General features: G+C 40.9%; 1 protein-coding gene across 1 annotated transcript in view; it reads left to right on the top strand.

Moving 5' to 3' along the window:
* LOC129111489 (dystrophin-like) overlaps positions 1 to 16,708 on the top strand; it is a 213,042-nt gene that overhangs the window by 149,856 nt on the left and 46,478 nt on the right. The window contains exons 16-20 of the mRNA XM_054623459.1: positions 5,702 to 5,803; positions 9,003 to 9,110; positions 9,267 to 9,446; positions 13,109 to 13,278; positions 15,074 to 15,197. Of these exons, the coding sequence (XP_054479434.1) occupies positions 5,702 to 5,803; positions 9,003 to 9,110; positions 9,267 to 9,446; positions 13,109 to 13,278; positions 15,074 to 15,197 (684 nt within the window). The remainder of the gene's footprint in view (positions 1 to 5,701; positions 5,804 to 9,002; positions 9,111 to 9,266; positions 9,447 to 13,108; positions 13,279 to 15,073; positions 15,198 to 16,708) is intronic.

Consider the following 16,708-nt stretch of genomic DNA (forward strand, 5'->3'; position numbering starts at 1 on the left):
TCCATCCACTATTGTTATGTGAATATTTGAAATATTAGATTGCCTGTGGCGCTAATTCTCCAGACCGGTGCCATTAAATCATCGCATAAGAAGAGAGCACAACAAGATGACATCATTAAAAGAGAGCCAGTCCAACTTCCAAAAAATGGAAAAACCATGTGGATAACATGATGGTTTGTGTGTTAATTTAGGTAAGGTTACTGTCTCCTCATCGCTTCACACAAATCTAATGTTTTTTTTGTGAAAATGTGCAAAAAAAGGAGGATGGAATCACACTTACTTCTTCTCTCTAGGGTCTCTTTCACTCATGTAGTTTCGTTGATTTAGACCAGACCAAGGAGAAAATAAGAAATAAATTGTTGCTTTCTAATTCTGATCTTTTTCACGTTCACACTAATTTATTACAAATGAACCCAGCGGTGTAAACCATAGACTGAATATAAAAGTGGACTGAGTCACCTTGACTTCACCAATTGGTTTAGGCACTACTGTTTTGAAGCCTCTTAGTTTTGTTCTTTGGCCATGGACATTTTTGTTTTATGGAACTAGACGTGACCATATTTGGACAAGAGGTTGGAGCTGGAGAGGAAGGAGCCCTGGCAGTGCAAACACTTACCAGTTAACACTAACGTTAACACTAACACTAGTGAGCAAGCTTGGTTAGTGTCAGTAATTCACTAGAACTGTGATATTAATTGGGATGCTAATTTGCTAATGCAGATGCTAATAACAGATGCTAATATCAGTTCAACCAAGCGCTGAACAAAGCCGCGATAACAAAATCGTGATAGCGACTCAGTGATAAGGACGCCGTGATAACGACTCAGTGATAAGGACGCAGTGATAAGACGCCGTGATAACGACGCCGTGATAACGACGCCGTGATAACGACGCCGTGAAAACGACGCCGTGAAAACAACCAAAGCAGCATTGTCATTGATTCTGCATAACTTCAAGCCTTATGTCTAGAGGGATGGCCTCTCTTAATGAGCCAGGCTCAAGTGTCCATTTGAGGAACCGCTTCCTTTTTCAGCATCTGTAAACCTAAAGACATAAGTACAAGGAACTCATTATTGTTTTTTTTGTCTTAATCTCCTGACAACCAGGAAGAATGTCATTACTCCCATGCCAAAAAGCATAGATGTTGCTATTGACAGTCCTAATCACCAGATGGAATTCATAGTAACATAGTTTTTTAGACTGCATGTGAATTGAGCTGTGATGGCAGGCTGCCGAGTGAAAAATTGGTAGTTTATGTGAGAAGAAAAAGGGAAGATCTGGTGATTACGTCTCGGGAAGTTCAATTTATTTTCTTTGGAGAAGGTGCGAGTGGGCGAGCCAAGGTAGATTTGGTTGTCGCCGGCGACACACACAAAGAGGAAATGAAGAAACGTGTCTAATTGGGTACGACTTAAGCTCTAAAAAAGGGTTGAGGAGATGTGAATAAAAAGGAAGTTGCTCTGCACCAAAAGCAGATTAGGTGAAAATGAGAAACCAAAGGAAAGAAAAATGCAATTGCACTAGTATATCAAATACAAAATGCTGCTGTGAGCATCTTGAATTCACTGTGTCACGATAAGCAATTACAATGCAAAACACAAACTTAACGCCATAAGAAACCTAATGCAATTCCATTTTGGGGGATTTTCTGGCTGTTTAAGAGCATTGTTTCCTGCAGTGCGGTTATTACCAAATACACGATAAGAGAGATAAATAAATGGGCGAGAACAGTGTGTGTGTCGGAATGTAAAAATGCAAATGGAAGGTGCCTTCCCTGGTTTCTCCCCGCTGTTGAACTGTCACTTGATTAATTACAGCCCATTCATTTTAAGATTAACCTGCTGGGCCTCTCTCTCTCTCGCTCACTGCGAGTCGGTCTTCACCCGCTCGCTTGTCTCTCTTCTTTTTTTCGTATCACATTGTCTTTTCATTTCCTCTCCTCCCTCACCTCCCACCCCTCTCTCTGTCACCCTGATGACTTTGTTACGTGGACACACTATAGGTTTTGTCTATGCCAGTTAAACGAACGGAAGAGTGTCTCTCCCATTCTACTCTGCTAACAGCCCACTGCCAATATGCCAATGCAATGGAATCAGGAAAAAAATACTTTTTACAGCTCACAGCCTCTGTGAAAGTGTGTGTGTGTGTGTGTGTGTGTGTGTGTGCGTGTGCGTGCGCCTGCACAAACTGTGGTCAGATCTGTAGGCTTGACTATGTAAAATAACAAGAATATTACATATCAAATATGACCAAAAGACACGAAAGTGCATGTAAAAGTATTAGATGATTAACATTACAAGACTGCGGTTAAAGGGGCCAAACGTGCAAAACCGTGGTAACACGGTTTCACCTCATTCACCTCGCTCAGAGGCCACCTTTGATTTAATAACACTACTTTAGAGGCAACGGGGTCAGATGGCAAACTGGCGGTACCACCGTTTTATAGTCGGCAAATCACGATACTGTAGTTTCACATGTGTTTGAGAACTACGGTGGCCTTCAGGTAATATTAACTCAAACGGGTCTCTTTAGAACCAGTGTTTGGGATGTCCGATGTGTAACATGGCAAGCTCCATGAAGACGGCCCACTACCTAGATTTGAAAAAGTCAGTCTAAGCTAACAAAAACTCTTTTTCATTTTGGCTAATAGATCCCTTGAAAAAAACCACAATGAATTTATAGCATTGACATATTTATTATAGGAAGAAGAGATAATTGTCCATTCATCTGGACAGGGTTGGGGGTTCAATCCCCAGGTTCTGAGGGATACTGATCCGCAAATTGTCTCCATAGATGCCGGCTCCTCGGCCATTAGTGCATGTGTGTTTGAATGGAATTACGATTGTAAAGCGATTTGTCCCTTAGGGTAGAAAAATGCATTCTATTCACATGTTTTACTTTTCTAAATATCTGAATTCATATGATCTCTGAATTTCAAGACATTTGTTAAAATGATCCCCCTTTTTAAAATAACTTTTTTAGTAATAGTAGAATGTATTTGATTCAACTGACTGAAGTGATTTTGTGAATCCAGAAAAAAAAAAAGTATTTGAAATCGGATAAAGCTCTATACATTTTAAGTCAGGCATTCAAACCAATTTTATTTTACTTTTCAAAATAAAATATCTCGGTGCATTAAATTTAGCATTGACTCAATTAGTTACATTTGATTTCACAATTAGGTTTTTCTCTGCTTGTGAAATTACAATAATTGCAATCTTTACTTGCTTCCATAGTGTACTAGAAAATTTTAATATGGCAAGACTGCACTAAAAGTGTTACTTCCCCAGATGTTTCCAGCTGCACTCTGAGGTTCAAATTATGATATTCATTCGGGTGATACCTTGTGACAGTATGTTGACAGTGTGTCCCCAAACTTTGGTTATGTGTTGTACAGAATCTGAACAGTTAAAGTTTCTATTGAAAAAAAAAAAAAAAAAAGAATTAAATTCACAAAAACTGATAAAAAATACAGTTCTGTATCCTTGGTGGACACCAGCGGTGAAGGAGGCCGTCAAGCTGAAGAAGGAGGCCTTTCGGACTTGGCTGGCCCAGGGGTCTCCTGAATCAGCAGGCAGGTACCGGTTGGCCAGAAGGACAGCAGCTGCGGCGGTTGCTGAGGCAAAAACCCGGGTGTGGGAGGAGTTTGGCGAGGCCATGGAGAAGGACTTTCGAATGGCCTCAAGGAAGTTCTGGCAAACCGTGAGACGACTCAGAAAGGGGAAACAGGGCTTTTCTCAGGCTGTGCTCAGCAGGGGGGGAGAACTGCAGACCCGGACTGGGGATATTGTCGAGCGGTGGAAAGAACACTTTGAGGAACTCCTGAACCCGACCAACACGTCCTCTGTGGAAGAGGCAGAGTCTGAAGACTCAGGGGAAGACTCGTCCATATGCCTAGCGGAGGTCGTTGAGGTAGTTAAAAAGCTCTTCAGTGACAAAGCGCCAGGAGTGGATGAGATTCGACCGGAGATGCTAAAGGCTCTGGACAATGTTGGGCTGTCTTGGTTGACACGTCTCTTCACTGTCGCGTGGAAGTCGGGTACAGTGCCTGTGGAGTGGCAGACCGGGGTGGTGGTTCCCATTTTCAAAAAGGGGGACTGGAGAGTGTGCTCCAATTATAGGGGTATCACGCTGCTCAGCCTCCCCGGGAAAGTTTACTCCAGGGTGCTGGAAAGGAGGCTCCGTCCGATTGTCGAAACTCGGATTCAGGAGGAGCAATGCGGATTCCGTCCTGGACGTGGAACAGCGGACCAACTCTTTACCCTTGCAGGTCTGTTGGAGGGTGCATGGGAGTTTGCTCATCCAGTCTACATGTGCTTTGTGGACTTGGAGAAGGCCTTCGACCGTGTCCCTCGGGGAGTCCTGTGGGGGGTACTGCGGGAATATGGGGTATCTGGTTAGTTGCTAAGAGCCATTCGGTCCTTGTATGACCAAAGTGAGAGCTGTGTCCGGATACTCGGCACAAAGTCGAGCTTGTTCCCAGTGCGTGTTGGCCTCCGCCAGGGCTGCCCATTGTCACCAATCCTATTTGTGATTTTCATGGACAGGATTTCAAGGCGCAGCAGGGGGGAGGAGAGTTTCCGATTTGGGGACCTCAGAATCACATCCCTGCTTTTTGCAGATGATGTGGTTCTGTTGGCTTCTTCAGAACGTGACCTTCAGCACGCACTGGGGCGGTTCACAGCCGAGTGTGAAGCGGTCGGGATGAGAGTCAGTACCTCCAAGTCTGAGGCCATGGTTCTCTTTCGGAAAACGGTGGATTGCACCCTCTGGGTTGGGAGTGAGTCACTGCCCCAAGCGAGGGAGTTCAAGTATCTCGGGATCTTATTCACGAGTGAGGGTAAAATGGAGCGGGAGAGGGACAGGCGGTTCGGTGCAGCGTCAGCAGTGATGCAGGCGTTGTACCGGACCGTTTTGGTGAAGAAGGAGCTGAGCCGTAAGGCAAAGCTCTCGATTTACCAGTCCATCTACGTTCCAACCCTCACCTATGGTCATGAGCTTTGGGTAGTGACCAAAAGAATGAGATCGCGAATACAAGCGGCCAAAATGAGCTTCCTTCATAGGGTGGCTGGGCTCAGCCTTAGAGATAGGGTGAGGCGCTCAGACGTCCGGAGGGAGCTCGGAGTAGAGCCGCTGCTCCTTCGCGTCGAAAGGGGCCAGCTGAGGTGGCTCGGGCATCTGATCAGGATGCCTCCTGGACGCCTCCCTTTAGAGGTTTTCCAGGCACGTCCAACTGGTAAGAGGCCCCGGGGTAGACCCAGAACACGCTGGAGGGATTACATATCTCGTCTGGCCTGGGAACGCCTCTGGGTTCCCCAGGAGGAGCTGGAAAGTGTTGCTGGGGAGAAGGACGTCTGGAGGACCCTCCTTAGCTTGCTGCCCCCGCGACCCGGCCCCGGATAAGCGGAAGGAAATGGATGGATGGATGGATTATACGGTCAATGGACTCCAATCACTTTGACAGAATAAAATGATATTCTGTCCCTGTCTTTGAATTTTACATCCTTCCGCAATCATGATCCCCTCCCTCGGGGAGGGAGAGTAAACATTTTTTTACTGGCAAGTGAAGATGAGAATCCATCAGCCTTTGAAGCAACAGGATGAAAATGTTTTAGTCTGTCAGGTTTAATAATTCAAAGGGAATTTTTGTGCTAATGTAGACATTAATAAAATATTTATATGTGTGTGTGTGTGCACACAGGTGCTAGGTGACCGCTGGGCAGCCATTTGTAGATGGACAGAAGAACGCTGGATTCTGCTTCAGGAGATTTTACTGAAATGGCAGCACTTCACTAATGAACAGGTAAGTGTGTGTGTGTGTGTGTGTGTGTGTGTGTGTGTGTGTGTGTGTGTGTGTGTGTGTGTGTGTGTGTGTGTGTGTGTGTGTGTGTGTGTGTGTGTGTGTGTGTGTGTGTGTGTGTGTGTGTGTGTGTGTGTGTGTGTGTGTGAGGCAGGATCACAGCAGTATTTGCTGCATGTGTAATGAGCATCCGGATCGTGTCTACATGCCCACATTCCGCAGGCTTTAGGAGACCTTTGAAGCTGAAACAGATTTCATGAAAGATGGCGACAAAAACTGAGAAACTTGACTGTAACTTCAGGAGACACCACTTAATTTGTCGGACTCAGATGGCTGAAGTGTCACATTATCTTGAGCCAAAATTTAGAATACAATTTGGCGCCACACAAGCAAAGCTATGCATGCTAACACGCTAAATAAACTAAGATGACAAACAGGGTAACTGATGGACCTGCTAATCATCAGCATGTTTTAATGCTAATATTTAACTCCATTTACATTTGCTAACAACACCATTTTTATTTATTTGAGTATTGCGATATTACCGATTGTAAATTAACATTTGAAATTTAAATATACTATATAAATATTTATATGTATGTGTATAATGTAGGAATCTGGCTATACGATATGTATCAAGATAAAGGTAATTTTAAAATCTAATTATATGACTCACAGTATAAAGCAAACAGAACTATATGCATTCAAATCTGAGCCAAATTCTTTAATTTTTTTATGCAATCAGTGAGATCTGCTTGCATTTATCACAGTCCCTTTGGTCAGTTTGGCAGATTGGATCACAATCCGTCTTCAACGCGTTTTGGGTGCATTTACACCAGATGTTTGGTCATGAACTTGACACAAGACATGACCCGATGATGCTGCTGGAAGAAAAAGTAATGAAAAGGTTACATCAGACATTTGAATGTACTAAATTTCTTGGCAATCCATCGAACAGTTGTTGAGAAATTCTGGAATTGAACAAAATAGTGGACCGACCAACTTATATTAGCTTCCACTAAAAGACATCTTATTTATGTTTTAACTGCAGCAAAATATTTATATTTATATTTACACAAAACATTGTATACCTTCATCCTAAACCTGCTGGAACTTAACTACAGTGTAAACATGTATTTTGATCAGAATTATTACTTTGGGATGTCATGATATTTTCTCTCCCCTTTATCAGCCAGTTGATATTTCAGGCTACACCAGACTTTTTTTAAAAGGAAATGAAATGTGTCCCGATATACGATTTGCTCGTTTTCTGTGATTAATAATTGAGGAAGCTGAAATCACAACATGCACAATAAATGATAATCTTAAATCAAAAACTATTTGTGCTTTGTGGCCCTTTGGATAGCTGTCACCCTTTGTTTACTGTTTAATTTACAAAAAGGACAATTTGATGCTCTAACTTTGGCTCTACTTAAAGAGAAATTAATATTTTTTATCAATATTCCTTGATTAAAACAAATTAGGGACATTTTAAGAAATTGTTCCTGATATTTTTGTTCAATAACACTATAATAAAATTTAGATCATTCAGTTTTTCTATGCTTGAATTTTATAGTTTAAAATTGACTGTGCATATATATATATATATATATATATATATATATATATATATATATATATATATATATATATATATATATATATATATATATGTAATTTCATATCAAGGGGCGTCTGGAGCCCATTTGTTTACTCCGTTACAAGGATAAGTATAGATTAATCATGAAATAAACTCTATAATTGGCCTCGATGGCTTTGAGACGTCCATTAGAATCTAATTTAATTTGATTAATTATTCAGAAACATCAGGAAATGCGTCAAATTCAATTTTCTTCCATTACTTGGCTAAATGCTTGTTCAACTATAAGCGCCCGAGGCTCTGGTTGCAAATGAACTGTCTGTGCGCTGATAACAGAAGCATTCACCTTGTAACCCTGGACAGAGAGAGAGATGCTGTCACAGACAAAAGGCCTGAGGAGGATTCAGAACTCAAGAGCTGTCTGTACCATCAGGAGACGATGGCCGCAAATGCACCGCCTCCCACATGATGACATGTCTTTATCTTCCTGTAGACTCGTCCCCCTTCTCTTTACCCTCTGCCTTTCATCATCCATCCATCCATTCTTCCCTCCATCAATCCATACATCCATCCTTTCCCCAATCCATCCATCCTTCCTTTCTTCCTTCCTTCCTTCCATCCATCCATCCTTCCTTTCTTCCTTCCATCCATCCTTCCTTTCTTCCTTCCTTCCATCCTTTTTTCCTTCCATATATTTATCCATCCATCCTTCCTTTCTTCCTTCCTTCCATCCATTCAACCATCCATCCATCCATCCATCCATCCATCCATCCTTTCTTCCTTCCATCCATCTAGCCATCCATCCTTTCTTCCTTCCTTCCATCCATCCATCCATCCATCCATCCATCCATCATTCCATCCTTCTTCCTTCCTTTCATCTATTCATCCTTCCTTCTTACCATCCTTCCATCCATCCATCCATCCATCCATCCTTCCTTCCTTCCTTCCTTCCTTCCTTCCTTCCATCTATCTATCCATCCATCCATCCTTCCTTTCTTCCAACCATCCAACCATCCTTCCTTTCTTCCTTCCATCCTTCCATCCTTTCTTCCTTCCATCCATCTATCCATCCTTCCTTTCTTCCTTCCTTCCATCCATCCATCCATCATTCATTCCTTCTTCCTTCCTTTCATCTATTCATCCTTCCTTCCATCCATCCATCCATCCCTATTCATCTCATTCTTCTTTCAATTTCTATGGATCTCGTCTCCTCTCCTCTTTTCTTTTCTCTCCTTTATTCTTCTCTTTTTTCCTCTCCTTTTTTTCATTTATTTTCTGTCCCTCTCCGTCCTCTCATTGTCTCCTCTCCTTTTCCCAGATCTACTCTTCTTATTTCCTCACTTCCTCTCATTTTCTTTCCCCTTCTATGTGCCTCTTAATACTCCTCTTCTCTTGTCTACTTCCTTCTCTCCTCCTCTCTCCCCTCATGGTCCTTTCCTCTCTGCTTATTTATCCTCCTCTCCTCTCTCTTCTCCTGAAGTGGTGAAGGTGATCTTCAGGGCAGAAATAGAGAACTCTTAAGTTCAGCTTCTTTAGCTTATATGCCCCAAATCAAGTGACAGAGAGACTACGTTTTTTTTCACTCCTCTCCTCTCCCCGCAGTGTCTATTTGACTCCTGGCTGACTCAGAAGGAGGAGCTGGTTCGCTCCATCAAGACTTCCAACCTGAAGGACCAGGCAGAGATGGTGACCTGCCTCCGCCGTCTTGCTGTGAGTTTCCCTGCAGCCGCTCTACTATCCCTTTCATTTAGCAAAAAGGAGAAATATATGTGATGTAACTTTGGTGCAAGTCCTGTACTAAAACAAGGTAATCTTAAATCCCCGTCCTATGTTGTTCGTGTGTGCATGTATGTATGTTCCCACCAGACGGTGAAGGCAGACCTGGAAGTGAAGCGTCCCACCATGGACAAGCTGTGCTCCATGAGTCAGGACCTGCTGTCCAGTGTTAAGAACAAAGAGGTGGCCAGCAAACTGGAGGCCCGTCTGGACAGTTTCGCCCAGCGCTGGGACCGACTGATCCAGAGTCTGGAGATGAGCAGCTCCCAGGTACACCGCACATGCTCAGTTAGGTTTCACGACCTTTGTACACCAAGTTGTCAAGGGTTTATGTTGGTGTATGACAATTGGTGTACAGTTGCCCTTGGACATTCTGGCTAGCTTTATGGAGTGGCCGGGGATGGTTAGCCTCTACCAAATGCATAGCAATGCAAGTCCCATTAACTTCAAAGTGTGCTTACAAATGTTAGCAACTTGAAAGCCTACATTCACATTAAATTAGGAATATGTTTTTGATTGATTAGTTACATTTACAAATAACTTGCTTGTCACTGGCTGTCACTGGCTGTCACCATAAGGTTGCCAGACACTGCTAAGAAATAGTTGTGGCAAAGTTCCCGTAAAACAACAACTTGTAGTTTTAGTACAAATTAAACACATGAGATAAAGCATGTTAGTTGGTTAGATCAAGAGGTGCTGGTGAGTAAATTTCTTAAGCTTTAAAACGGGCAAGCTCATCCACTCTACTTGAAATCTTGGCTAATCCAAGCAAATAGACTCCACAGATCACGTAGAACTCTTGACAAAAAAGTTCAGCCTCCCCAAAGTGTTGAAAATTTGTTTAAAAGCATGTGTTTAACTTAATCAGAACCAAATTACATATCAAACAAAACATTTAGTAGCGGATAACTATCCTCAATGAATCCACAATAAATCATTAGCAATGATAACATTATGTCTTTTTTTCCTTAAATCTGAACCCAAAACAGGGGCTTAGCCACGGGCCAGTTGGACATGTAATGAAATTAGGTCATTCTTGCAGCCTTGGTCCTCAGGGCTCAGAGTCGTGATGGGTCCTCTGTCCTAGAGTCAAACTGATTGCACTTCATTTCATTCACTCAGTGTCCCAGCTCTTAATCACTTTGTGATTAGGTAGTGGAATGAAATCCAGCAGGAAGCTGCACCTCAAGGACCAAAAACCTGTGGCTTCATTTTTACTGCAATATAGAAGTCCTACACCTCTATGGAAACAGAACAGTGATAACTAAAAGCAGACAGAACTCAAACATGTCTATTGTGAAGTATAACAGTTATAATGCTATAAATCATGAAAAGAGAGAAAACGCAAGTTCAATTTCTTTGACTATCTATTTTACACAAAAACTAGAAATCAATGGAATCTATTGATACAATTTCTTTCCAAGTGTTACCGATATTGGATAAAAATAGAGCCTTCACTAGCTATACATATTTAACTATTTACATAACAGGTTTTCATACGTACTTTCATAATATACAAGTTTTACTGGATTTATGTCATGTGATTGTTGTTCAGAGTCATTCATGACTTCCCAGTTGCTCCAAGGAGCTCAGAATTGGTTGGTTTTTTTTTACAGAATCTGGTTAGTGCAAACGGTTTATTTTAGGGGTCAATTTTAAAGGAGTCATGTAGACTAATGTGTTTTTGATGGAATACCATAATTTGATTTTAAACTTAGATTTGGTTGCCTTTCCTGAAGGAAGCATTCGTCACACGTGATGTTTTCAAGCACCACTGGGAAGTTATCAATGGAACTATTTAATTTTTTTTCAGTTTCTTACTATGATAAATGGTGCAATTTTGGCTATTTACTAAAGAAAAGGTGCTTCTCAAGGCTAAATAAAGAATAATCGCTTAGCAAAAGGAGAAAGTCGGGATGCAAAAATGATTGTTACCAACTAAGACAAAAAGTCAAAAACTAAACCACCAAGCCTTCTTCATAAGACAAGTCATAGCTTGCCTTCTTCAGAATGCCCTTTGCTGGTTTACGAAACTGGTTTGTTTTGATTCAAAATGGACGCACTGAGGTCACATTTGGCCCGCTCGAAGAACACTGCTGTGATGGAACGGAGTACTGTTAGTTGCAAATGATTGGGCTGAGGGATAGAGAGATAAAATGTATTGGCTGGGTGACAGAGGTCATTGAACACCTAGAGAACGTTTACGTTACACACCAGTGGAGAATACTGAGGATGGAAGGATGAAATTAGCACTGACCATTATCTGCACTGTCCTGAGCAAAATCACAGCGATGAAGGAGTGGCTTTCAATAAGCACTGCTATACATTTATCACTCTTCATTATCGCTTTTCTGGTTCAGTTGTCTCTGTCCTCTCATCTCCTTCTGTAACTACACAGTCTCCTCTCAGTCTTTCAGTCTGTGCTTTTAAAACTGAAAAGTGATGAGATAAAGACAAAAGGCTTTCTGTGGTTTTGGAATTTAGCTGATAAAGACACTGCACTGTAATGTTGCATTTCTTCTTGAAGTCCTTTTGGAGAGCTTCACGGTGGCAATTGAATGAATGATTGGAATTACATGTATTAGAATGTTGCAAATGAACCTTTATGTTCTGAAGTGCTCCTTCTCAGGCGGCACTTTCTCTGTCAAAAGCTGCGACTTAAAGCAATAATATGCCATTTTGGGGAAATACACTACTTCTTAATATAAGTATCCTTCCTTAATATAGAGAACATATTTCTAAATAATGTCAATCATTTTCTGTAACACTGCCTGAGAGTACCATTTAAGGGCAGAGAGACTTTAAAGTATTTTTTTGTAAACATGATATCTGTTTTGACATGTTTGAAATATATCAAAATGTAGTGACATTTTTGGGAAATAGTATAAAAAAAAAGAAAAAAAAAGAAGCCAATTAAGAAGTCTTGTGGCACCCCCTTTGAGAACCAGAGCAACAAACCATCGCAATACACACATGCATTCTGGGTCAGGCTCGCTCTGGTTGTAACTGATGTCTGTTAATTATGATTGTATGAGCCTATAGGACTAGAGTTTCATGCTGACCCCTAAAGAAATAGGGACAGACAGAATATAAACACAACGTGAACATAGACCCCCTAAAATACACTTTACAAAATAAACCTTAACTCACGTATAAACTGTAATAATAAAAAAAAGTATCTCTTAACCATCTCACTTTCACTCCCTCTCTCCCCCGTAGTCTCTATCTCTGTCTGTCTCTCTTATGCAATTACTTATCCATTATAATCAGTCAAATAATTAGCAGATTGACCTCTGGCAGGCACACGCAGTCTCCGCCACTTCAACTGCATTCACACAGACACACACAGGTTTCCATGGTAGCAGGGCTATCCTAGTAGTCGCACTCGCTACTTAACTGTCATTAAGCTCTTCCCTGCTGAAACAAACTGCACACACACACATACACACACTCTGTGGACCATGCTCAGAATTAGAGCAAGCACACACCTTCATCTAAACATGCAACAGCCACAAAAAGACACACAATTTTCTCTCTCACACATCCTGTTGTGAAGTCACAATCTGTCACAGAAATCCCAAGTCACTACTTAACCATCTCACAGCTGTCTGATAAACACACACACACACACACACACCTAAACACACAACTTTTGAAACCCCACAAACATCCTATCTTATATTTTTGTTGTGATAATGTATGATTGATGTCACTGATTTTTGACTCCTTGCCTCTCAAGGTCATTTTTGCGGTGTGTGTGGGTGTATGTGTGTGTGTGTGTGTGTGTGCAGGCACTTAGACAGATGTGAGAGTGCGCCAAGTGGTGATTTGGGATCAGTATGATTTTGACAGATCCATGTAAAGTGACGCTGCCTGCTGTTGTGTGCACTTTGTCAAAATGTATTTTTGTGTGTGTGTGTGCGCACATTCAGCTGTCATCGGCCGTCAGCACAACGCAGCAGGCCGAGCTGACCCACTCTGTCACGGCGACCGTAACCAAGGTGATTTCTAGGGAGAAGGTGTCAGCTGTGCGCCAGACACGGGAGTCTCCGCCGCCACAAAAGAAGAGGCAAGTCGTGGTGGATTCTGAACTCAGGAAAAGGTGGGCGTGTGTTGCAACACTTCGGTGTACTTTTTATTATTAGAATTATCACGTTTTATTAGCATTATAAAGTTTATTTTCTAACTTGTGTGAAATGTTCAGTTACATGCACCCCTTCCTGCTGTCTTATCTCAGCAGGTAGGTGATGAAACACTGCAGGTCCTCACAATGAGTATATGTGCTGGTGATACTAGAAGCCAGCTTGAAATGAAACCATTCATAGTAGAGAATAGGAGAGGAAAGTCCTCTTAGTACTTGTGTAGTGTAGTGAACCAAGTTAACTTATGCAGTGGTGGAAAGTCAGCAGTACATACATTTACTCAATTACTTAAATACAGCTTCAAGGAATTTATACTTTCCTTGAGTATTTTCATATGACTTAATAAATATACGTAGGACTGGGTATCATTAAAAAACGATGATGCCAATACTATACCTGGAGATACTAATTCCAATAGAGTACTTAAGTCGATAACCATAATGTGAATGGAAGCTGTGTGCGTCCCACGGCGTGGTGTAGCTGTTACGGTCGCGGGTCAGTCACATGTCACATTAAATTAAAGAACGCTTGATGTGATTGGCTGAGAGCGAAACAATACGAAATATTTTTTTAAAAATGACGTGGATGCAACTTTCTCTTGCAAGTTCCCAAACTTTATGAAAGTGTAACATAACACGTATATGGAGTAGTATTTGAAGTAAAGGATCTGAATACTTTTTCCACCACTGCTGTTATGCTAGTTTTTAGTGATTACATAGATTACTTAAAAGTGTAGTTCTAGGCTAATTTAAAGTTCCCAAGACGGTTTCCTTTTCACTAATTTTCATTCATTAATTTTAAATTACACAATATTACACTTTTGTGTGATGTTTGTTTGAATGTGTATTATTAGTAGTGTTATAAATATCATTATTATTATTATGATGCAGTGTTATTTGATTTCCATTGTTGGATATACAGTGGGTAAAATAAGTATTGAACACGTCACCATTTTTCTCAGTAAATATATTTCTAAAGGTGCTATTGACATGAAATTTTCACCAGATGTCGGTAACAACCCAAGTAATCCATACATACAAAGAAAACCAAACAAATAAGTTCAGAAATTAAGTTGTGTGTAATAAAATGGAATGACACAGGGAAAAAGTATTTTTTCAATACTTATTTTACCCGCTGTATTCCGGGACACTATATGTAGGCTGTTCATTATAACATGAGGTAAATGTATTGTGCTGGTAGATGTTGTGGGGTTTACATATTTAGTTTGTTGTTTATTAATGCATTTTAAATGTAAATGCACATAAACCAAACTATAACTATTGATTGTTCATATTTCCCCATGGTATAAATAGGTGTTGAAGAGATATTAACCCCAATGAACATGAAGCCAAATCTTGCCCTTCTAACTGAATGAATGGCGTTAATGTATTGTCTAATGAGGGCAGCCAAATCGGTCCAAGTTGGGATGTGTTGACTGAAATTAGCCCAGGCTGCGTAAAAAGATAATCAAAACATCGAAACAACAACTAAATATATATTTATTTAAATATATTTGAATACATGTCTATCTACTGTGTAAATACTAGTTGCCTGTTCAAAATACATGAAAGGATAATGCTAAATGCGACTTTTAATTTCATCTGCTGGAGTGAAGTATTAGGCACTCGGCAAATTAAATAATTTAGACTTAAGAGGAACACTAAAGGACATGATCCTGAAAATGTACAAAACTGTGTGTCTTTTGTGCTCAACGATAACAGCTAAGAAGGTAATATTGCGTGTGTGTGTCCTCAGGTTTGACGTGGACTTCACAGAGGTCCACAGCTACATGACCCGCGGTGAGGCCATCCTGCAGAGCCCAGAGTTCTCTGTGTCACGCAAGGACGGAAGCATTCAGGAGCTGCATGACAAAGTGCAGGTAAATACACTGTGTGTGCCTGAGTACTTTTACATCTATCGTTTAGAGGACCGAGTGTAAGTGAGGAGATTTTTGGAAGGTGAGTACATTTGGACCGGTCCTTCTTCAAAGGCCTGTTTCAGGGATCAGATTTGGCTTTAAGGTTTGGATTTGGGATTAGGCACGGTTAAGGTTTAGGGGAGTGGCTGGGGAATAAATCGGGAGATGCCCTGTAGAGCTGAAGCTGCTGAGACCTGTGATGCTTAAATAACAAAGTTCAATACCACATATGGGTTAGTAATTCATTTCACGTTCTGAGCTATGATTATGCGCACAGGACAACACTGGATCATGCTGGAAGTAGGCTATTAGGTGCAGCAAGATGTCCATAATGACTGTGGAGTTTTCTGCAGCAGCTACCTATGTATGTCAACTCAGTGGATTTGTCCTCAAAAAGGAGTAAACAAATAAGATAAACAAGAAAATTAAGGAAACTAACAGCTGTACCAGCTTCTGCTCACTGTAGCAAATAATAAAGATTTAACAACCTGTTGTAGCATAACATGTGTCTTGAAGGAATAGTTTAGCATTTTGGGAAAAACACTCATTCGCTTTCTTGCCAAAGTTAAAATGAGAACATTGATACTACTCTCATATCTGTAAGCTAATTTTGAAGCTGCAGCCAGCTAGCATTTAGCTTAGCTGAGCATAGAGACTGGAACCAAGCAGAAACCGCCTGGCTCTGTCCCGAAGTTGAGAGAAGTCTGCCTACCTAAACTAAAGATAATGGATTATCAAGTTATGGATTCCATACATCCATTATCTTTAACCGCTTATCCTGGTCAGGGTCTCCAGGGCCTGGAGCCAATCCGAGCTGAAATTGGGCAAAGGCAGATTACACCATGGACGTTAAACTATAAAAAAAAATAAAAAAACACCATAGTTGCATGAGCGCCTGTATACACAACAAGCCTGTAAAGCTGGACTCGCCTTTTTATAAGACACATTACATTTTCAAAATTCACAAGTGAGGCTTTTTACTGACTTATTTCATTTCCTAGAACATGATCTCTTAAATCTCATTGGCTAGCTGTGCCCGCCAATAACGAGTCTTTATGCTAAGGTATGCTAACTGTCTTTTGACTCTAGGTTCATTTTTAGCATACAGACATGAACGTGGTAACCCTCACCATAAAAGTGGAACTATTTAATTTCCAAAACTATTCCTTTAAGTTTAATTTCTTAATATTTATGATTTGAGCGAAGCAATAACAATAAGCTGTAAACACAACACTGACATATGCATTTTTCCAATTCGTCAGCACAACATAAGCATTTATTTGGAGTCATGTTTGCTTCAACCTTATGTATGTTAGTCCAATATTCACCCTCTTTTAGCTCTGTTTTCAATCTCCACCAACGAAAGATGGCTTGATTCTGTCACAAAGCATTTTGCATATATATAATTTTAAATGAAATACATTTTATCTTAACTGACTCTTGATAGCTCTACCTTTTTTAGCTTTTCAAGC

This window comes from Anoplopoma fimbria, chromosome 22, assembly GCF_027596085.1.
Source record: "Anoplopoma fimbria isolate UVic2021 breed Golden Eagle Sablefish chromosome 22, Afim_UVic_2022, whole genome shotgun sequence".
NCBI classification, from domain to species: domain Eukaryota; kingdom Metazoa; phylum Chordata; class Actinopteri; order Perciformes; family Anoplopomatidae; genus Anoplopoma; species Anoplopoma fimbria.